The 23,370-nt window shown below is 43.7% G+C and overlaps 1 protein-coding gene across 4 annotated transcripts in view; it reads right to left on the bottom strand.

Moving 5' to 3' along the window:
* Window positions 1-14,044, bottom strand: part of NTAQ1 (N-terminal glutamine amidase 1) — a 43,976-nt gene extending 29,932 nt beyond the window's left edge. For all 4 annotated transcript variants that reach the window (XM_028105641.2, XM_028105642.2, XM_028105640.2 and 1 more), the window contains exons 1-5: window positions 13,870-14,044; window positions 9,337-9,436; window positions 8,162-8,212; window positions 4,182-4,330; window positions 3,187-3,311 (exon numbers count right to left, since the gene is read on the bottom strand). In XM_028105641.2, the coding sequence (XP_027961442.1) occupies window positions 3,187-3,311; window positions 4,182-4,330; window positions 8,162-8,212; window positions 9,337-9,436; window positions 13,870-13,958 (514 nt within the window). In that variant the 5' untranslated portion in view covers window positions 13,959-14,044. The remainder of the gene's footprint in view (window positions 1-3,186; window positions 3,312-4,181; window positions 4,331-8,161; window positions 8,213-9,336; window positions 9,437-13,869) is intronic.
* Between the last annotated feature and the right edge of the window lie 9,326 nt (window positions 14,045-23,370).

The raw sequence follows: 23,370 nt of genomic DNA on the forward strand, positions 1-23,370 counted from the left end.
AAAGAAAAAAACCTTTAAAAATATTGAGAGCGGAGGAGCGCCTGGGTGGCTCAGTCGGTTGAGTGTCTGCCTTCGGCTCAGGTCGTGATCCCAGGGTCCTGGGATCGAGCCCCGCATCGGGCTCCCTGCTCAGTGGGGAGCCTGCTTCTCCCTCTCTCTTTGCCTGCCACTCTGCCTACTTGTGTTCTCTCTCTCTGTCAAATAAATAAAATCTTTAAAAAAAAAAAAATATGCAGAGCGGAAAGCATTCAGAGAAACAAATACGAGATCAGAGCCCACGCAAGCAGAAAACAAGAGAGAGAAGCCTTTAAACAACTGAAAGCAAAAACATGTAAGCCTAGCATCCGTGACGCCACACCTGTATCTTTCGAAAATGCAGGTAAGCACGGAGGATGTAGAAAACTAAAACAGAGTTGCTAACACGCTTCTAACACAAAAGCTAGATAATCAGCAAACACAGAACTTTTCTTGAAGTCATCAGAGAGCTGGGAATGCTGGATTACCACGTAACCAGAAATAAAGGGAAGACGAGCACCTATCAGGAATGATGAAGTGGCAGTTCCTACTGACCTGGGTGGGTGGGTGCCAGACTCTACAGAGGCCAGTAAAAGTCTGTGAAAATTTTTAACAAACTGCTTTTAAAAGAAATCTCAGCTTTTGAAATACAACATTTGTTTTCTAAGGCACCCCCCCTTTTCTGTTTTGTTTTCTAAGACTTTTTAATGTAATTAAATAAAAACTGATTATGATCTGCAATCATTCCTTATGTAAAAAGATCAATGTATTGAACACAAAATATAAAATTTTTTTTAGAGCTCAAGGTATAATAAGTAAACATCTGTCTCTTCTAATCTCCCCCACGAGGCACTATAACATTTGTTTCCCTAACACTGATCCTCCAGCTTGGCTCAAATTAGCCAGTGTTACTAGACATTAGGAAGCAAGAAGATCAGAGGTATAGGCGGATAAGAGGCAGGAAAGGACTCAGAAAGAGGGGGACATTTGGTGTGCTCTATAATTCAGCCCAAGACTTCAGAAGTGTCTTTAGAAACTGAGCCATCAGCGGCTAGTGCTGGAACTGACTCTTCAGGGCAAGGTGATACGACTATAAATTTCAGTTTCCTTCTCATCGGGGCAAAAAAAAAAAAAATAGTTCCTTTCTTTAAAATACACTAAATGCTGAACTGAAAAAGAGTGGTCTTGCAGACATATGGCCACCAAAATTATTAATCATATAATCCTAATGGTCGACATATCAAATGTACTAAATTCAAGCCCTAAGAGTCAAACCCGCCACTGAATGCAGGGGATGGGGAGAAGTGCTATTAAAGTACCTGAAACAGACATTAAGGTCCAATATTTTTCTTGAACCACTTTTTTTCTTTTTTTAACCTTCTTTATTTTTTTATAAAACACTACTAATTAGCTAAAAGTAATTCTCACCTATCCTAACTTCAAATATATTCCTTTGATAAACACAGGATTTGAAGTACTGAGTTTACCACATGAGAGAACATTACAGTGTCGTTAAATTATGACATGGGAGACCCACATGTTCACCCCACACTTCAGAGCAGATTCCTTTTAGTTTCAATCTCAAGTTCAGAAGGTCCCTGGTGAACTAATCACACACAAGGCAGAAACCACCACCACCATGCCCCCTCCTCATCCTGCCTCGCTGTGCATCCGAGGCAAAGAGCTTAATCTTCATGCACCTCACTTTACACATCTATCAAATGTGCAAAATAAAGCTTGCCTGAGCTGTGGTAAAAATTCTACTAAACTACTATGTAAAGTGGCTGGCACCAAAGCCTGGCACAAAATAGCATCTACTGGGCAGTAGTCGTCAAAACCAAAAGGAATGGGTGCCTGGGTGGCTCAGCTGGTTAAGCAACTGCCTTCGGCTCAGGTCATGATCCTGGAGTCCCAGGATCGAGTCCCGGGTCGGGCTCCCTGCTCAGCAGGGAATCTGCTTCTCCCTCTGACCCTCCTCCCTCTCATGCTCTCTATCATTCTCTCTCTCTCAATAAATAAATAAAAAAATCTTAAAAAAAACTATTTAAAAAACAAACAAACAAACAAAAGGAATGACTCAAAGAGGATCCGGGCTGACAGGCTGGTGTTTACTGAGTGCTTGCTATGTGCTAGGCTCTGTGCTGGGTGCTCACGTCTGAAAGAGAAACGGCAGGTGGCTGAAGGCACGCTGTCCCAGGCCACACCCTATACGGCAGGCTGCCCGAGACTAAAAGGAAGATCTATGATACCCCCTCCTAACCTAGGAGCTGTCCCCAATTCTAACGCTGAGGCTAGCAAGCAGGCTGGCAGACCCAAAAGCAACTCCAGTATAAATGTTTAAAATCATGAGACAGTTTTTCAGAGGGAGCCTCAAAAATCAGTTTGAATCCTCTTTCAGTGTTCAAATACACCAAATATATTTATTTTCTTCCTTGCTCAACTCCGATTGCCACTGTCCTATTTTTCTGGTATGTTGTATAGCTTACAGAGAACTTTCACACAGAAGGTCCAAGCCCCAGGACGGAATGACCTCACCAAGAAATGGCAAACGTTGTGAATTACTTACAATCATCAATAATGTTTCAAGCTCATGTGAATGCCAAACAACAGTAATAGGGTGAAGAACTCTTTATCTACTTAAATCTCAGAAATTAATTGGACTGATGCCTAAAAGCACATAAATGTGATGAGTGGTACAATAAAACCTCCTAGATCTCACTTCCTTCTAATGCAGATTTTATCACAGAGCCAGGGAATTGATATTTCACATATTGCAAGGATGCCCTAGGGACTTTCACCCTAACATGAAACCCCACCATGGCAAGGTGCTACTTGTCCCACTGTTAAATGACCCAAGCACGCAGACCTCCTGAGGCTCAGTGTCCCATCAGTAGGCACACCCAATACCCTGGCAGTGTGCAAGGCGGTATGCAGGTCTCGTGGTTCTGCTCCTGAACACCTCCCCTCCCCGCGAGCTCTTACGCTTAAGTCCTGGTCTCTGTGCCTCAATTTCTGAATCTAATAAATACGCACATCTGTGCTCCCTATTACCTTCTTACAACTCAGGGAGTTTCATACAAAGAATAACACACACTTCTTGTCCCTGGTTAAGAGGCAATGCTGATCTGCACGGTGATCAGAAACCTCTATGAGAAGGCATCTTTGGCTCACCTCCAGTTTCAATGCACGGATATGATGGAGGAGGTTCTCTCCAGTTCCCACTGGAATCTTTCATGTGAGATCGATCAGAAGCAAAGTTCTTCAAATACGAATCTGCACGGATCACTCTAAATTTCCTGCAGATAAAGCAACATTCACCTACATTAGGAAGGTTTCATAGTAAAACTCCCGCTCAATTTTTATACAGACTCATTTTCTATGACATACACAAAAGTACCCAGGCATTTCTGTACTATTAGTAATACACAAATATCTATGCAGCTTTATCACCTGCTAAAGAAGCCTTGAGAAACGATCGGCTGAAATCCAAAACTACACAGGCACAGAAATATATCCAGGTGCCTTTATTTACTCAATTGTGTATCGGGGGTAAAGGGCATAATGTTCAGGTGCCGCCATCACAAACCCTTCAATTTTCTCATCATTAAGGTCACAACCCACACACCCACCCACCCACATACACATGTATGACAGAAATCCCCAAAATGGCTTTCAGAAAACGTTTGGGATCTCATAACACACACTTTTTTTTTTTTTAAGATTTTGTTTATTTATTTGACAGAGAGAGAGTGAAAGCAGGAACACAAGCAGGTGGAGTGGGAGAGGGAGAAGCAGGCTTTCCGCCAAGCAGGGAGCCCGATGCGGGGCTCGATCCCAGGACCCTGGGATCATGACCTGAGCCAAAGGCAGACGCTTAACGACTGAGCCACCCAGGCGCCCCATCACACACATTTTTAAAAGAATGCCAACCTTTTATATGTTGGACAACTTTTAAAACTTCAAAACATTTTGAATCTTCTGTATAACACATCATTTTTAAATATCAACTCAATGGTGATGCCAAATCAAGTGATATTTGCAAAACAAATGCCAAAAAAAATAGAAAATCACATACACACACACACACACACACTCACACAAATTCTCTGTACAACTGTCAAGGTCTAACTTCAGAAAGTAGGTAAATCCATCCTGAATCTCCTCACCTTCTAAACTGTGGATGGATGTCCTCGTCAGACTTAAAGGCATCTTCCACGTAAGTGTCAAATGGACAGGGAAATGGCAGCACAGTGTCAAGATCATAAATGAAGCTCTGTCCTCCACTTGAGACATGAAGCAGGACAACATGGTAATCCTAGAAGTAAAAGTTGCTGAGGTTAACCAAGTTACTTCTTGATGGTGAATTCCAAGGTCACAGTAATAACTCATATATAATCATTAACAATGAATACAAGACTAATTCAACCCTTCTTAAAATAGCAAAATAAAGCAAACACAAAACCCAAAAAAAAAGACTAAATGTCTAGTGACAGGGAACACTTAAGTAGTGGAAATGTTCAATACATTAAATGTATACCCTTTGACCTAGCAATTTTACCTCTAGGAACCCATCCTACAGAAAAAAATGGCCATACGCGTGTAAAGGTATATATATACAAAGAAAATCTCTGCAGCACTGTTTACAATAGTGAAAATTCAGAAACAACCAAAAGCCCACCACGAGAGGAATAAGCCACAATGCAGCCACCAAATAAAAAAAAAAACCTAGGTAAATTTATGCAGAAAATGAAAAAACGGATTATGTTACATAGTTGGATGGGAAGAGTAAATTGCAAAACATGTACTATATATTATTTTTTTAAAAGCTATGTGTATATGAAGACACACATGTGCATTCTAAAGTACACATGCATGCGTATGAATACAGAGGAAAAGGTGTGCAAGGATATCCTCCAAAGTATTAACAAAGGCGATTGCTCGGGCTAGCCTGCAACGTGAAAGAACTTTACAGTGTTGTTGCTGTTAAACAGGCCAACCCCGGTCTATAGCCATTAAGGAGGAAAGATGAAGACAGCATCCCCTGTGTGGCTCAGCTGTGACGCATCACTCAGTCCCCGACGCTGGGCACTGCCCAACACCAGCTAATGGCTAGAAGGGACGGGAGGGAAGTTATGGAGGGGCATGAGGGCAGTCAGATGCTCTGAGTCCCTTGGAAGAAAGGCGCTCTCACAGAGAACAGGACTGGGAGATAAAAGGCTCACATTAGTACTGCATTGGTCCCATCACCTTATATTTCTAGTACTTCAGAGCTTACAGAGCACTTTCTCAAACGTTGTTTCATCGACCCTATAATGGGAGGAAGGTGATTAATTATGACTGGAGATGCTCTGCCATCAAAAACTAAAGAGCTTCTTTTGGCTCCAATGCTATCTTCGTAAGGCAGAAATAGCATCAGAAATGGATGGTTACGCCCTGCACTCCCCTTAATGCATGCTACCCTCCAGATAAATAAAGTGAGAGCAGCCCCCCTTCTACTGGGTGCGTCCGTGTAATTCCCGTCCTTCCGCGGCAAGCTTTCCACCTCTCCCCCCGCAGCCATCCCCTGCGTGCTGGCTCTCTCCAGGAGTCTCTAGTCTCTGCCTCATCCAAAACCTGTTTCTCTCCTGACATCGCCTCCCTCCTATTCCAGTGGCTTTGAAGTGCATACTCTCTATTGCCTGTGAGAAACTGTGTGACTGAAGTAAAGATGCAAAGATGAGAAAGGAAAGTCCTGACCCTCGAGGAGCTCCCGGAGCAGAGAGTGGGCACCAGTCAAGTGCTGCAGACAGCGTGAGGGTGGCCAAGAGCAGGAGGCTACAGGTGAGGGCCTTCAGGTCAAACTTTGGCCCCTCCCCTTCCCACAGCGGGCTGTGAGACAATTAAGGAGATTATGTATGTAAACACTTTTTAAAAGCCAACCCAGAAATGGAGGGGAGTGGGGTCCAAAAGCCAAGGAACATGTCACTGAGGAAAGGCTGCCATGGCTGAGTCCTGCCTGAGGGGAGTGTGTTCCGGGAAGAAAGTACAGCTTGTGGAAAACGCGTAAGTAATGAATATCCACAACCTCCCAGTAGTTTGGGTCCATACCCCCACATCCCGGATGGCTGGTGAACTGGAGAGGGAAAGCAGGCCTCAACTCCAAGTCACCTTTATAGCACAGATGTGGAGTCAAGGAATACAGATCAAGCAGCAGCCTCACAGATCTGAGTTGGATTCAGCACATGCCCAGATGCCTAGACGAGACCAAGCTGGGCTAGGGGGAGGGAAACCCACCTAGAAGGTGATCAGCTTCTTGGGACTGGGTGTCTCTACCCACTAGGGGTACCGATTTCCTACAAGAGGACAGCAATGAGGCAAAGATACATTTGCTGGAAGGTGTGGGGGGACTTCTCATAACAGGAACCTCATTCTGGGGTGCCATGAGATGCTGTACAAGGGGAACATGACTACAGGTCCTTTCCCTGCAAGTTTCTCTAAAACAAGAAGAAAGACCATGACTCAAAGTCAGCTGAGTGGTTCAGCAACAGGGATGACTTCTAGGGCACGTGGACAGTCTGCAACAAGGGTTACGCAGCTATTGTTGCTAACAAGAAAAGCCTGAGCACCAGTACCAGACACTGTACCAGGTACCAGAATAATGCCTCACACACATTATATCACTTAAGGCTCGCAACGCCACTGGCCAGAGGAGGACACTGAAGATAAGATAAATAACATGTCCAGTTCATAAAGACACCAAGGGGAGGACGGGGACTTAACTCCAAAACTGGACTTGGGCTTTAATATTAGCACAGCAAATCACCTGCTGGTAAAAGAGGCAAGAATGTGAGCTCTGTGAGGCCAGGGATTTTAGTCTATTTAAATATAGGCTAAATAAATGCATGAAACCAATGCAAATGATATCTTATTTTAAACAAGTATCAGAAATAGATGCTGGTGAGAGTTCCTGGGTGGCTCAGTCGTTAAGCATCTGCCTTCGGCTCAGGTCATGATCCCAGGGTCCTGGGATCGAGCCCTGCATCGGGCTCCCTGCTCAGCGGGAAGCCTGCTTCTCCCTCTCCCACTCCCCCTGCTTGTGCTCTCCCTCTCTCTCGCTGTGTCTCTGTCAAATAAATAAAAATCTTTAAAAAAAAAAAGAAATAGATGCTGGTTACATTATCATGAATGGAGTTTTTCTTTTACTTTATCTTCATGTTATTAGCATAAACAATTCTTCAGGGGGACAGGTTAAGGTGACACCTAGATGTGTACTAGAAAGGACCCCAGGCTGAGACCCCGTCCTGCCACTGATCAACTAGATAACTTCGAGCTTCTCACTCTTCTTCGGGGCTTGTTTCTTCACCCGAAAAATGGAAGGGCTGCAGTAGATCCAGGTTTTTCAAATGCTAGTCATGGTCACTCACGAGTCTGCTAAGAACACTAACTCCTGAACGTTCTCTAAATCAACTAAATCAGAAACCTATACTTTTAACATGGTATCTAGATAATTCTAATGTGCAGCTGGACTAGATATTGCTGAAGTTCCTTCCAGTGTTAAATGGGTAACAGCCTAGGAGATCACAAATATATCTGCCACATCAGCTATTTAAAATCTTTCCTATATGGGGCACCTGGCTGGATCAGTCGGTAGAGCATGTAACTCTTGATTCTGGGGTCATGAGTTCGAACCCCACATTGGGCGTAGAGCTCACTAAAAATAATAATAATAATAATTAAAAAAATAAAATATTTCCTGTAATAATAATTATATTAAATGAAAACGTGTCTGTAAGTACTACCCTAGACAAAATAACATCTATTCCCAAGAGGTCAATTATCAATAATTACCATAGCCTTTCTCTACTGCTCTAATCATTTCTGCTTTACCAAAACATAGAGAGGGGCCCTGGGTGGCTCAAATGGTTAAACGTCTGCCTTCAGCTCAGGTCATGATCCCAGGATCCTGGGATCGAGCCCCACGTCGAGCCCCACATCGAGCCTCACATTGGGCTCCTGGCTCAGCAGGGAGCCTGCTTCTCCCTCTCTGTCTGCCTCTCCCCCTGTTCATGATCTCTCTTTAAAAAAAAAAACAAAAACAAAAACATAGAGACCACTCAGGAATTACAAGTACGAATGCACCAGAAGCTCTCTGAATTGACCATCTTACCCAGATCACAGGTCCATCTCCAGGTCTTGCCTGTTGTTTCCAGATAGGTATCTACAAAATATAACCAATTTCATAAGGCACAACTTCAATTATACCACTACTAAATTCCTTAAAGCAATACATAAATATAAAATATTTCTAAGCAACCAACAATCAAGGTGAATGAAGAAGAAATCTAAATCCTTCCAAGTGTTCTTAACAATGAAAATGCAAAAATTATCTGATGTTCTTTGGAGAGTAGAAAGAGATCTCAACAGGCAATCAGAAGGCCTGGAAGGGGGGTGTCTGGGTGGCTCAGTCGTTAAGCGTCTGCCTTCGGCTCAGGTCATGGTCCCAGGTCCTGGGATTGAGCCCCGCATCGGGCTCCCTGCTCGGCGGGAAGCCTGCTTCTCCCTCTTCCACTCCCCCTGCTTGTGTTCCCTCTCTCGCTGTGTCTCTATCAAATAAATAAATAGAATCTTAAAAAAAAAAAAAAAAGGCCTGGAAGGTTCAAGTCTTGCTTTCCCACATTATTTGTGGGACCTCCCTGAGCCCCTATTTCTTCATCTATAAAATGGAGATAGTTGTCTGAAGCCTGCCTACTTTACCATGTTCCCGCTGGCATCAAATGAGATGATGCTTACAAAAAGTGCTTCACAGGGTGCCAGGCTGGCTCATTTGGTAGCATGTGTGACTCTTGACCTTGGGGTTGAGTTCAAGCCCCACACTGGATGTAGGGATTACTTAAAAATATAAATCTTTAAATATTTTTTTAAAGTGCTTTACAAAATATTAAGGGCTTACTTTTTTTTAAAGGCTTGCTTTTTTAAAACTTCATGTAAATTTACCATAATTTTATTTAAACTCCAGAGACAAAAACATCTTTCCTTCAAACCTGAGAGTATGTGGCTCTAGCCTAAGCAATTTAAAAAGCTCTAACTTAATACCTAAAGAAAAGGGACTTAATCTGTGTATACCATCACCTATTTCTTGACCTACAAATAAGGGACTAAACTTTTCTAACTCAACTGTGCCCTGAAAGGAAAAAAAAAAAAAAACTCATTCAAAAATAAACTTTAAAATGTTGCTGTATTTTATAAAGCACATTTTGGGACAGTGCTGACCCCATATTGTATTTAGTTCCTATTGTCACCATAAATCTCTTGTTCTCTTTCTGCAATCACTCACCAACTTACCATCTTCCTCTCATTAGATATGAACACAGCATAACACTCTTCTAAAGGATACTGGTCATGGTTTTTGATGTATTCACAGAGCTTCCAAATATTTTCTTCACTGAAATAAAATAATAGTTTAATCAGTACAATTAAGCAATAGTGCTCTGTGTCTTTCAAATTTGAACAGAAGACTGATGAAGACATAAAAAAGTTGGAAGAGACTTTAAACACCACCTCATCGAATAACTGACTGATGTTTGACCCTCTTCTAAAACATCCCCAACAAGGTGTGACCCAATTTATACTGTGCGCCGACCTCCCTCCAAACAGAATGCTCGCTATCTGCCCCAGCAGTGCTTGCACATGGAGGCATTTTATAACTGATAAGATGCTCCATCAGTACTCCCTAAGTTTTGGATCCGGGGACTTGCGATACAGCTGGAATTCCAACTCAGCCACTCACAAGGTAAGAAGCTTTGAACATCCCGACCTGAGTATCTGCTTTTCTCATGTGTAAAATGGGGATAATCATACCATAAACACTTGACAAATCTTAGTTAATATTGGTTCACTGCTCCCCTTAGCGATGGGGCAGGATGAGTGTGTTGGGGAGGAGGGCTTCTGGCTGGAAAGGACCGGGGAGCAGTTACACGATATGCCGAGGAATTCTTTTGGAGGGAGACTCTGAGTGGGATTCCCTGCATCCCTCTGGTACAAAAGAGGTTCTGACTTTTAGGAAGTCCCTTCTCATGCTGAACTGAAATCCATCTTCCTACACTTCTTCCCCAGATGAATCTCCTTTTCTCTATGACATGCCTTCAGATATTTAAAGCAGTAGTCAGAATCACCTAAGTAAAGCAATGCCCAGTGCATGAAACCAAGCCACCCTGATAGCCACAGGCATACTCCCACACAGGCAAAATCAATCATTGCTGGCAGTATTCACAGCTCAGCCTCTGGATTCTTATCTTTTTCTAATGAGCCACACCGCACCTTTGTTCAAAATGAGCTGCATCCACAGTCTGCTCGTACTCGTGACTCAATCTGTCAAAGCCTAACTTCCAAACAAAACCTGGATGTTCTAAGACCAAGTTTTCAGAAGACATTTTTCTGTCCAGCCTGTAGACATTCTGGAGTTGACTGCAGACATCTTCAAGAGGCTGTGATGTAAAAGCACTATGCTAAGTGCTTGGAGGATGTAATGATAAATTAGAGCTCACAGACAATGAGAGGAGACATACAGATCCATAAATAAGCAAGCATCAGAGGCGGCCATAAAAGATGCATAGAAGAGAGTCATTAATTTTGAGGGACACAGGAAGACGGAGGAGGTATAGGTCAGTGGCTTCTCATTGTTTGTTCCCCTCCCCCAGCCCCAAGGATGAAAACAGAGTTAACATGAAGAGTTTGAGAATCCGAGTGTACCACAAATACTGTTGGCAAGCTGAATACATATGTGAATGGACAAACTTTGTCTATTATTTTTCAAGTATGTATGAATGTCACAAAGAGAAAAAAAAACTTAAACATAGGCGTTACTGAATCTGTAGTCCTTTTTTATCAATTTTTTATGAGTACAATATCATACAGGATACAATATCATATAGGAGGATCTCAAGAAACATTTGATGTTTAAAAGAGGGGGGCCTTGGGACACCTGGGTGACTCAGTCAGTCAGTTAAGCATCCAAATCTTGATCTCAGCTCAGGTCTTGATCTCAGGATCGTGAGTTCAAGTCCTGTGTTGGGCTCCACAATGGGCATGAAGCCTACTTAAAAGGGGAGGAGGGGGTGCTTATATTTGGAAACTCTGGGAGTTACTGTTGGGATAGGAAGACCCTCAGATTTGGTGTGAGTCCTGGTACCTCTTTAAAAGGGGGGGAGATTGTAATAATAATGTTCCAACCTACTGGTTGATTATTTTGTAGCAGAAAGACTAACAAAGCAGCATTAAGGTGAAGATTCTGCAAGGGCTACTGGTGATGGGCTGAGGTCAGAGAAGCATGCAGAAGGGAAGGATCCCTGACACATAGCAGGTGCTCAACTGTTCAAAGAATACAAAACAATTACAATTGAATCAGACATGCTCTGCAAACCACCTAGTGCCACACAAATACCGGTTACCACTATTATCATTCAGCTGGCTCTGAACAGATAAATAACATCTGACTAAAGAAGCAGAAAAGAGGCATTTATTTCAAGTTATAAGAACCTGCAGGAGCAAGCATAGTAAGGTGCACCTCCTTGATAGATTAAGACTGGGCAGAACACTGGTTCTCAACCAGAGGCGATTTTGCCCCCCAGGGAACATTTGGCACTATCTGGTGACGTTTTTGGTTGTCACAAATTGGGTGAGGATGCTACAGGCATCTAGTGAGTAGAGGCGAGGGATGCTGCTACACGCCCTACAATACACAGGACAGCCCCCCACAACATTAGCATGCTCAAAATGTCAATAAAGCCATGGCTGAGAAGCCCTGGGTTAGAATAGAAGGCAGGTTCAGAATGAGATTGGAGAAACACATGGTGACCAGATCTGAAAGGACCTGCTATGCTCAGGAGACAGACTTCACTGTTTGTAACTGTATTCCTGAAAATGTGATAAATGGACGAGCTAAGACTCCTCCACTGCACTCTTCACACATCCAGACTCTCTGTGGAGTGGGACCGTAAGATCTGCATGCTTTACAAGCTCCCAGGTGATTCTAGGGCTCGTGTGAATTTAGAACGGCTTTCAGCAGTGTGAAGCCAGCTAAGGTTCAGGACGTGAGGGGATAGGAGAGATCTGGGCAGAGGCCTGTAAGGAAGGACTGGAACAAGCCACTGACAGCCAAGGAGGGCCTGGCCCATGGCTGAAGGAACTTAAAGGAGACCATCTATTGAAGAGATGTCTATTCCCTGCCATGCTTCCACCAGATGACTCCACTCTAGCTGTCCCAGCTACCTTGTTCCTAGAACACTCCTGCACCCTTCCTTCTCAGAGCCTTTGCACCACTGCTCCCCTGCCTAGAATGATCTTCCCCCAATATCCACAAGGCTCCCACCCTTTTTTATTCAGATCTCTGCTCAAATACCACTTTATCAACAATGCCTTCCTTAAATATCCATCATGAAAAAGTGAGTCACCATCCCTTACCTTGCTTTATTTTCTCATAATACTTAACACCAAACATGCTTTACTTGGTTTTGCCTGCTTTCCCTGAACCAAAACATATGAACCATGAGATCTTACAGGGAATTTGTCTACCCTGTGTTGTATCCCAAAGTGCCTACAATTGTGCACCACACAGTCCAAGTGCCTCATAAACATTTACCGAATGAATAAATAAAACAACGAATGGACGTTAGGGACAAGAACTAAGGGGATTTAGGTGAGAAGTAAGACAGAAATAAAGTGCAGTCGTTAAGAATCATGGACTCCTATACTACAGAAGTTCCAATTTCAGCACCACCTCTTGCTAGATGTGTGATCTTAGACGCAGCCTCTCTGGCTGCTGAAAAGGCTCCCTTTCCACTAATAAAATGAGGTAAATCATAGAACCTATCTCCGAGCCATGGATGGAAACACTTGGCACGAGCCCTGACATGCAGTCAGAGCTGAACAAATGTTAAAGTCTTGGTTACACTGGTTTGATGACCAGCTAGAGGAAAAGGTAGTTTTAGATGGGCCTGAGGTTTATTCTGCAACTGGAGGTTGGGGAAGAAATCATTACTCAGGTGTGGGAGTGAAAAAGACCAAGGTTCCAGGAGGGGTGATTCGGCCACACAGGTGGCCTGGGACAGGGGTATAATGTGTGGACTCCAGAGCCAAACTCTCTACATGTAAATCCCCATTTCTTCATTCACAAGACATGTGGCCTTAAGGCAAATTAGTTGCACCCCTCTGTGCCTCAGTGTTCTCATCTTTATAAAAACAGGGATAACAAAAGTACCTACCTCCTAGGGTAATTGTGGGGCTCAAATGAATTAGTTTACACAAGCGAATCAAAACAATGTTTGGCATACAGCAAGTGCTATGTAAATGTAATGGGTATGATAATGACAACATGGTGGTTCATGACGGTTTCTGATACAAGAAGGTCTGAAGTGGATTCCTGGTCGCTATCAGCTGATGACCTTGGGAAAGTTATTTGCAAAATCTCCGTTCCTCCAATTCTCTTCCAAAATTAAAATGAGTGTGAAACCACAAAGGCTTCAGCAGAGTAATCTGCAAAGGTTCTCCGCGCTCCACCCTCCGCCTCCAACTCCCCTTCCTGGGCCCCAAGCACTGAGATCTGCTGCGAAATGTGCGAGCGAAAAGCGCCGGGCATTAGTAATGCACCACCGACCCTACCATTCCTGGGAATTCCGCCCCTCCCCCCCTCCAAACGCCTGCGCTCCACTCAAGAGACGAGGGCTGCCATTCCCGCTCCCTCATCCCACAAGCGGGAAAACCCGCCAGTGGAGGCCCAGAGCGCCCCCAGGGAGGGGCTGAGAAGAGGCGGGGCCCGGCTGCGACGCGGAGACCCAGGGAGCCAGGGAGATGCCGGGGGCTGCACCCGCGCCCCCTCACCAGTAGCAGCTGTTGTAGACACAGGCGTCCCGCGGGGGGCTGGCCGGCTGGTAGCGGGCGGCTGCAGCGGCGGGGGCATCCCCCTCCATGGCGGGCTAGCTTGGGCCAGGGCACGGACCCGAGGCGAAGCGACTGCACCAGTCCCGCGAGCAGGCTTCGGGGGAGGAGCCGGCGCTCGGCGGGCCGCGCGGGTCCTCGGGGCGGAGCTCGGGGCAGCTGGTACAGTTCCCCGGTGGTGGAGCCAGGGACCGGGTAGGCGGAGTCTGGGCGGAGCGAGCGACGCAGGTTCCGGGCGCGCGGGGCCCAGGAAGGCGGTGCAAGTTCCGGATGGATGGAGCCCGGGCTGCGCGGGTTTTGCAGATTCCGGTGGGCGGAGCCCAGGCGGGATGCGCGGTGCAGGTTCCGGAGCCAGGGCGAAGTGGGCGGATGGGTTGCGGGGTAGGGGGGGGCGGTGAGCGTCGTGGGCTTCCAGCGGGCGGAGCCTTGGACGAGGAGGCTTGCGTAATTCCGGGTACGCGGGACCCAGGCACGTGGGTGGAGCCATGGCGGGGCGGTGCTGGCCGAGCTCGAGTCCGCTGGGGCGGGGCCGGGCATGCTCTGGGCGGCGGTGACAGCGAGGATGGGGTTAGGGTGGGGAGGACCGAGGTCACCCGCAGGTGGCTTGAAGGAGTCGGGGGAGGGCGTGGAATTGGTAAACCGCCCGACCCTGAACGGCGCTTCGGGAGTCTCCCGGAGGCGTCTGAGACCCTCTTCAAAGCCTCCACAAAGCTGTGGAGGAACCAGACGGGACGCGGAAGACTCGACTTGAGCAAAGTGAAATGAGAGGATCATGTGTGTGAAAAAAGAAGCTTTAGCAGTTTTATGCTAGAGGCCCCTAGAACCAGGGGAAAGGGGGAGTTAATTCCAAATACGTCCGCGTCGGACGGTTTTAGAGAGGGATAGCAACCCCAAATCTCACCATGTTGTAACATGTCTTTAATAGAATTGTGTGTGTTGACTCAAAAAGATACAGTGATTCCTTGATAGAGTAAGTTTTTTTAAAAATATTTTATTTATTTATTCATAAGAGACAGAGAGAGCGGCAGAGGGAGAAGCAGCCTCCCCGCTGAGCAGGAAGCCCGATGCGGGACTCGAGCCCAGGATGCTGGGATCCTGACCTGAGCGGAAGGCAGACGCTTAACCATCTGAGCCCACCCAGGCGCCCTTGAGAGAGTAAGTTTTAAAAAGTTTAAAAAGAGTCCCCATGGCATCCGTTTTGTGTTAATCATACATTTGCCAGCAGTCTGGAAGTAACCAAATTATTAAAACTGTTTATCTCTAATGAATGAATGGTATGAAGGACTTTCACTTTATACTTATTAGCCTTCTGAATTGTCTTATATTTGTAATGAACATATATAACTGATACCGTACTTCCCATTATAAAAACTGAAATTCTTAGTTGGTTTATAGGCCATCTGCAGTCAGGAGTTCGAAAGCCCCTACGGAAATGCTAAAGACTTCAAACATAAGTGCTTGTGTCAGTTATCAATGTATTGCCTCTCGGCTCTGACACACTTCAATATAGGCTCTATGATAAATAACAGAATTCCTTTAAACATTTCTCCTTCAAAGTGGGCACCAAGTTAAGCCTTCTCAGTAAGGTGTACTGGAAGAAGAAGCTTCCTGCAGTTTCTGGGGCGGTACAAGAGTTGGGAGTGTGGTCCTGAGAACATCCAGTGGGGTCTGCTCCAGCCACAGGCTCAAACCCAAGTCCTCTGTGACTTCACAGCTTTAGTTTGGCAGTAACCTTCCTGCAGCCCTCTTAACCCAGAAACCAGAGTCCTGTGAGGCCAGCAGGCAGCCACCTGCCCATACTTTGGCAAGCCCTTCAATGGCAGGCAGTTACCTGGGGCCAGCAGGGTCACACACTGAGCAGTCATTCCCTCAGCAAGCCTTCCCTTCCTCCCCCAAACCCACCATTCTCCCCTTGGCATTCTGAGAGCCTTCTACTCCAGCTGGCTCCCAGACTCCTAAGGCATTCCCATGCCACTGGTTGATGATTGTTCCCCTCTGCCCCCTTCTCTACCTTGCTTAAGGGAAGTTGAATGTCCAGAATTAACTGATAAAAGTGTAACCAAAAGATATACCTAGGGCTGAGGACAAGTACTCAAGGACAAATCTGAAAGGAGTTTGCACCTGTTTGGAGAAGGCATGAGTTGCCTACCCAATCACAGAGAAGTTCACTGGTTTACCCAGTCTAGAGGTGGTCTGAAGTTGCTGGGCAAACAACAGAGACAGGGGTAGAGGAGAGCCAGCAGTTCTGCCATTACGTACTTTCTTTATGCTTCTTTATGCTTCAGACTTTCTCGTAAGTAGGAATTTTTTTAACAAAAAAAAAATAGATTGTATTTTTTACATTCATGTGATTTCATAGTAGAGACTACAAAAAGGGATATGGTTTCAGAGGAATAAGGTTCTAATGCTTAGAAACAGATTCTGACCTATAAACTCCAAAGATCTGGTTGAGGAAGAAATAAGAGTGCACTCAACGAACCCCAAACCCAGTGAAATCAGGATGTTAAAGGATTGGGGTTTACAGAAAGGACACAGAACAAAGAAAGTATAAAAGAGGACCACAGATGTGAAAGGGGAGATCAAGAAGTAGGCAGCACATAATACACTGAGGTTTAACCACAAAAGGGGTTTTTTTTTTTTTAATTGGGGGAGGAGGTATTTTTAATGCTCAGTGGGTTTTTTTGTTTTTCTTTTTAAAGATTTTATTTATTTATTAGAGAGAGAGATAGCACGAGAGGGAAGAGGGTCAGAGGGAGAAGCAGACTCCCCACTGAGCAGGGAGCCCGATGCGGGACTCGATCCCAGGACTCTAGGATCATGACCCGAGCCGAAGGCAGTCACCCAACCAACTGAGCCACCCAGGTGCCCAATGTTCAGTGTTAAGAGCTAGAAGAAAAAAGAAAGATAATCCCATCGCTTGGGACCATATGATATGTGGTAAAGGACTATATAAGTGAAAGAAACAAATACCCAATGTCTATTTTGATTGTGTTTTTTTTTCTCTGTCAAAGAAAATGATCCTCAGGCTGTAGAGAATAAGGGAAACAGCAGTGACAGGAAATTAAAGCCAAGATAAGTGCAGTGGTAGAAAGCACCAATTTGCCTTAAACGGGTTAAAAATCTTCAGACCCAGATGAGTTATATCATATACCCATAATATAAGATTATGGATCTTCGAGAAAATATGTTGGAGGAGATGACTTAAGACTAAATATGAATACTTGCTGTCTTGAGTTTCATAAAAAGGAAAAATATGTATTCCAGACACTATACTCTGTGAACTTGATGCCTATTCCCAGGATGATTTGTGGCCATGAAGAAAGGTGATTATTTAGGGGCCTTTAGTGGTTTACCGAACCCATTTCATGCCGCATGGACCTCATTTCATGTTGTTGGAAGAATTAATTGATCATTAGAATAGAATTATAGCACAAGCACTATAATTTGATTCCAACAAAGCAGCTGGCCTGGTATTAGTCATGACTCATTCAGTTAAAAGTCAAGGCAGAAAGGCTGTTTATTAGCTCGTTTAATGGGAAGGACGCTGAAGTGGCTCTCAGAATCAAAAGATGAGCTGCAGAAACCGGGATCTCAAGGGACCAGAAGCAGAACCCACTTCCCCAGGCCTTCTTTCTCCCCAGCTCTCAGACTGCTTCTCAGTGCTTGGCTTCATCCAGAGATGACTTCACTTCCTGCTGTGGGGAGGATGGCCGTTGGCAGCCCCATATTCATATTTTCCAGGCTTGGCAACCCCAGTGGAAAGAGAAAACTCCCTTTTCCTCATAGCAATCACACAGAGCAACTTGTACGTTTATTTTTTATGTTTCTGTACTGCCTTTTTTACACTTACAGTTGACCCTTGAACAGCACAGGTTTGAACTGCGTGGGTCCACTCACACAGATTTTTTTTTACAGTACAGTACTGTAAATGCATTTTCTTTTCTGGTTTTCTTAACATTTTCTTTTCTCTAGCTTATTGTAATGTAAGAATATGGTATATGGTATATAATACAACATACAGAATAAGTGTTAATTGACTGTTAATGTTATCAGTAAGACATGTGGTCAATACTAGGCTATTAGTAGTTATATTTTGGGGGAGTCAAAAATTATATGCAGGTTTTTGACAGCACGGGTATTAGCATCCCTAAGCTCCATGTTATTCAAGGGTCAACTGTATTACTTTCTAATAACAAATTTTTTTAAATAAAAAAATTCTTAAAAAATCAAATTTATCAACACTAATATAAAGAGCTGCATGGACAGACTATGGTTCACTTAACTTTTCCCCTACTTTTGTATATTTAGTTTTCAGATTCTCCTATTATAAATAAAGCTGCAATTAACATTTTTGTATGTAAATCTTGGTCCATGCTGCTGATTATTATGTTAGGGTAGAGTCCTAGAAGTGGAATTCCTGAGCCAATTGTTTTAAATATTTTCCAGGTCTCTTGGTACTTGTTGCTATATTGCTTTAAGAAATGGGCCTAGGTGTGCCTGGGTGGCTCAGTTGTTAAGCGTCTGCCTTCGGCTCGGGTCATGATCCCCGGGTCCTGGGATCAAGCCCCGCATCAGGCTCCCTGCTCCATGGGAAGCCCGCTTCTCCCTCTCCCACTCCCCCTGCTTGTGTTCCCTCTCTCGCTGTCTCTCTCTCTCTGTCAAATAAATAAATAAAATCTTAAAAAAAAAAAAGAAATGGGCCTATACCTCATTATCACATTGTTATTATTAAAAAATAAAAAAAGGCAAAAAAAAAACCCACTCTAGCATTCCCATTATTATTTTAATTTGCATTTATCTGATTATTACTTTCCTGTGTTAAAAGGATAACTTATTTTTTTAAAAGATTTATTTATTCATTTATTTATTTGAGAGAGAGAGAGAAAGAGCATGGTGGGGGGAGGGCAGAGGGAGCATGGAGCCTGATGTGGGGCTCAATGCCAGGACCCTGAGATCGTGACCGGAGCTGAAATCAAGAGTCAGATGCTCAACAGACTGAGCTCCCCAGGTGCCCCTAAAGGGATAATTTCAATATAAAGTGCTAAGATAGCAATATACAATGGGAGCTGGGGCGGGGGGGCACCTTGCCGTTAGAGGTGAGAAGCTGGGCTGGGTTGGAATGTAATAATGTTATTACTCATCTTTCTTAGAATGGGGTGGGCCCTCTGTGTGGGAGAGCCCGTATCTGTGGTATTAGACTCAGGGCTGTGTACCATACCTTACATGGGAAAACTGAGAAATTGAAGTATATTCAGGGGAGGCTGATAAAGAGAGAAAGTCTGAAAACCACATCACAAAATTATGGCATCTCTTCCCAGTTCACTTCCTGTGCCCACATACCCTCTCTCCCAACCCTCCATCCTGATCTGAGAGGGGTATCTGTCTCACATGGCCCCCCAACATTCTTTTTGTCAATGTCCATTCTAGGAAACCATCGGTAAAATTTTCCCTCTGACCTGAAGCCTGTATACCAGGCAGAATTCTTGGTTGCAAACAACTGAAACCATCTCTGGCTAACTTAAACAGGAAATCAAATTTACCGGACGGAGGGGAAGGAGGAAGGTTGGGCAGGGCTTGGAGGAGAGGAAGCACAGCCAGGTCACACTAAGCTAATTCTCCAAAATACCAAGAATCAGCTGGCTAGAATTTCACCAGTGATGCCACTACCTCTGTACCATCTGCTGTTGCCTCCATGAATAACCTCTGCCCCTGCATCTTTGGGTCACTCCTTCAAGAGGCAATGAATGTTTGAGGTGGGAGCAGTCCACTGACTGAGCTGTGGTCACGTGCCTGAGTCCTGGTTAGCATGTTAACAGGGAAATAAAGTCTGTCCCTGTAGGACTTCCATCAAAGGGGGTAGGACCCTGCTTAACCCAAACCCAGTCAAAAAGAAAATCTCTCAAATAGGAGAGGTATCTGTTTAAATTCAGAGTAGTTAAAAAATAGCAAATGGCAACTATGACCCCCCCAACTCCATGTGATTAATGGGTTTTTTTCTTTTGACAGTAATCAATGAGATTAGCTATTGTATTTAAGTAAGGTCACATTACAACATTCCTGAAAGAAATCCCTGTCCAAGTTGATGTTTACTTTCTAAACTTGTTACCAAAGAACAGAAAGGGACCTACCTATAACCTCATTTCAAATGAGGTAATGGAATTACGCTTAGCTCTTACCTCAGCCCTCTTTTCTCTCACACCTGAGGTAAAAACACTTGATCCTCTGTAAGCAGTCTGGGGCTATGGGAAAGAACCTCAGTTTCCTCTGCTCCTTTTTTCCTAAATCAAGTAATTCCTGTCTACAATCGCTAAAACTAAAAGGAAAGCAATACCTGCCAAAGACCAATTCCACACCAACCCATTAAGTTTCCTAAGGCTGCTGTAAAAAATTACTACAAACTAAGCGACTTTAAAAATAAAAAAGAAAGAAAGAAAACCCAGGAATTTATTCTCAGGAGGCCAGAAGTCTGAAATCAAGGTGTCAGCAGGGTTGGTTCCTTCCAGAGGCTCTGATGGAGTCTGTTCTGTTATCTCTCTCCTAGCTTCTGGAGGTTGCCAGCAATCCTTGGCATTCATTGGCTTAGAGATGCATCATTCCAATTTCTGCCTCCATCTTCACATTCCCTTCTTCTCTGTGTGTCTTTATGTGTTAAACACCCCTCTCCTTTCTCTTATATGGACACCAGTCATTGTGTTTAGGGTCTACCATAAATCCAGGATGATCTCATTTCAAAGTCTTTAATTACACCTGCAAAGACCCTGTTCCCAAATAAGGTCACATTTATAGGTGCCAGAGTTTAGGACTTGGACATATTCCTTCAGGATACACAATTCAACCCACCATACCAACCAAAGGCATGAAGCCAGTGTGGTTATTCTCAGTGTTGTTGGAGAGAGAATAAAGGAACAAAGAAAACCCTTTGGCTGTCTCTGTCTCTTGGTGTTCTAAAATTTCTATGTCTTTACTTATTTTAAAAGAACTAAAACGACTGCTATAACCTCTGTGGAGGTCAATCTGGTAATATCTAACAAAATCACAAATGCATATGCCTTTTGGGTAGAAATGATGTATTGCATGGTGACTAACATAATAAAATTAAAAAATAAAAAATAAATGCAGCGTCCCTTTCCATTAGCTCAAGCAAAAAAAAAAAAAGTAAAATAGAGTCATCCTTGATGCTCTCTTGCTCTCACACCTAAATCCAATTAATCAGCAGATTCACTTGGCTCTTTCTTCCAAATACATCCAGAATTCAACCATTTATTTCCTCCACTGCTCTAACACTGGCCCATGTCACCATCATCTCTTGCCTGAACAACAGCAGTGGCCTCCTAACTAGGGTTGCCAAATTTAGCAAATAAAAATACAAAGACACCCAGTTGAAATTTTAGTTAAGATAAACAAGATTTTTTTTTTAGTATATATAAACCCAAATACTGCGTTTTCCATGCAGCAGCCAGAGAGATTCTTTGAAGAAGTCACCCAGAAAAAGTCACTCCTCTATTCAAAACCCCGTGATATCTTTTCACCTCAGTTGTAATAAAAAGTAGTCAGAATGGCTGAAATTAACAAGTCAGGAAACAACAGATGTTGAGAAGGAGAAAGGGGAAGCCTCCTACACTGTTGGCGGGAATGCAAGCTGGTGCAGCCCCTCTGGAAAACAGTGTGGTGATTCCTGAAAAAGTTAAAAATAGAGCTACCCTACAACTCAGCAATTGCATTCCTAGGTATTTAACCAAAGGATACAAACAGTGATTCGAAAGGGCACCTGCACCCCAATGTTTATAGCAGCAATGTCCACAATAGCCAAAATATAGAAAGAGCCCAGATGTCCATATATATATATATATATAATGAATAATGGAATATTATAATTCAGCCATCAAAAAGATGCCTAAGCCAAGTGCTTTATCCCGCTCCAGTCAAGGACTCAGCATTTTGCATTTGAAATCTGGGGCGCCTGGGTGGCTCAGTTAAGCATCTGCCTTCAGCTCAGGTCAAGATCCCAGGGTCCTGGGATAGAGCCCCGCATCGGGCTCCTTGCTCAGCAGGGAGCCTGCTTCTCCCTCGAGCTCTGCCTCTCCCCAACTTGTGCTCTCTTTGTCTCTCTCTCTCTCTCTCTAATGAATAAATAAAATCTTAAAAAAAAAAAAAGAAAAGAATGAAATCTTAACCATTTGTAACGACCTGGATGGAACTAGGGGGGATTATACTAACCTAAATAAGTAAATCAGAGAAAGACAATTATATGATCTCATTCGTATGTGGAATTTAAGAAAGAAAACAGAGGATCATAGGGGAAGGGAGAGAAAAATAAAATAAGAGGAAATCAGAGAGGGAGACAAACCATCAGAGACTCTTAACTCTAGGAAACAAACTGAGGGTTGCTGGAAGGGAGGTGGGTAGGGTGATGGGGTAACTGGGTGATGGGCATTAAGGAGGGCACTTGGTAATGAGCACTGAGTGTGACATGCAACCAATGAGTCACCAAACTCTACCTCTTAAACTAATAATACACTATATGTTAATTAATTGAATTTAAATTTTTTTAAAAAGCACAAAACCTTAAAGCTGAGGCCTACAGCCCTGCAGGATCTACTCCTAGAAGCTCTTTCCTTTTTGGTCTCATTAGCCTCCCTGTCCTCCCCTTCCTTCTGCTTGCTTCTTTCTTATACCAAATATACCTAACATCTTTAGGTCTTTGCTTACATTTATCTGAGAGACCTTCCCTAATCATCCTGTTTAAAATTGCAGGCTTCCCTCTCCCCTTCCCTACTTTATATTTCTCTTCAACATTTATGATAATAAACATTTCTTTCATTTATTGTCTTTTTCCTTCCACCAGAATTTAAGTTCCATAAGGGCACTTTTTGTTCTTATTCACTGCTGTATCCCCAGTGTCGAGAATACTGCCTGGCACATAATAGATGCTCAATAAATATTTAATAAATGTCGAATTAAGGAAATGTAGTTATCCAAATCAATAAAGCTTATTTCAGTTTCACTAGAACTCCTCTCACATTCTGATCATTCAGCATGTTATCTATTTCAAAGTAGTCGTGTAACTGCTTTATCTTAGAGAAGCCATTTCCTGTAATTCTTTAATAGTAGCAAAAACTTATTGAGCTCTTACTATGCGCAGACACGGTTCTAAGGTATAATATCTTGGAGCCGTAGGTATTCGGATTATTACTATTATTACAGTTAACTTACAGATGAGGAAATTAAGACCGGGGAAGGTGAGTAATTTGCTCAGGATCGTATACACGGATACGGCAGCGATGGGTACAGAACCCTTAACTATAGTACTCTGCAGGGTCACTTTTAGGTCCCCTTCTGTTTTCTTTTGATAGGTAAATTGTTTTGGTTAAGCTATCTGTGAAAAGCTCTTAAGGATCAAAGTGAAAACCTGCCTAAAGCCAAGTGCTTTATCCCGCTCCAGTC

The sequence above is a fragment of the Eumetopias jubatus genome, unplaced genomic scaffold, assembly GCF_037043125.1.
Source record: "Eumetopias jubatus isolate StellerSeaLion01/CBP00866 unplaced genomic scaffold, mEumJub1_p1.0 scaffold_4, whole genome shotgun sequence".
Classification (NCBI taxonomy): Eukaryota; Metazoa; Chordata; class Mammalia; order Carnivora; family Otariidae; genus Eumetopias; species Eumetopias jubatus.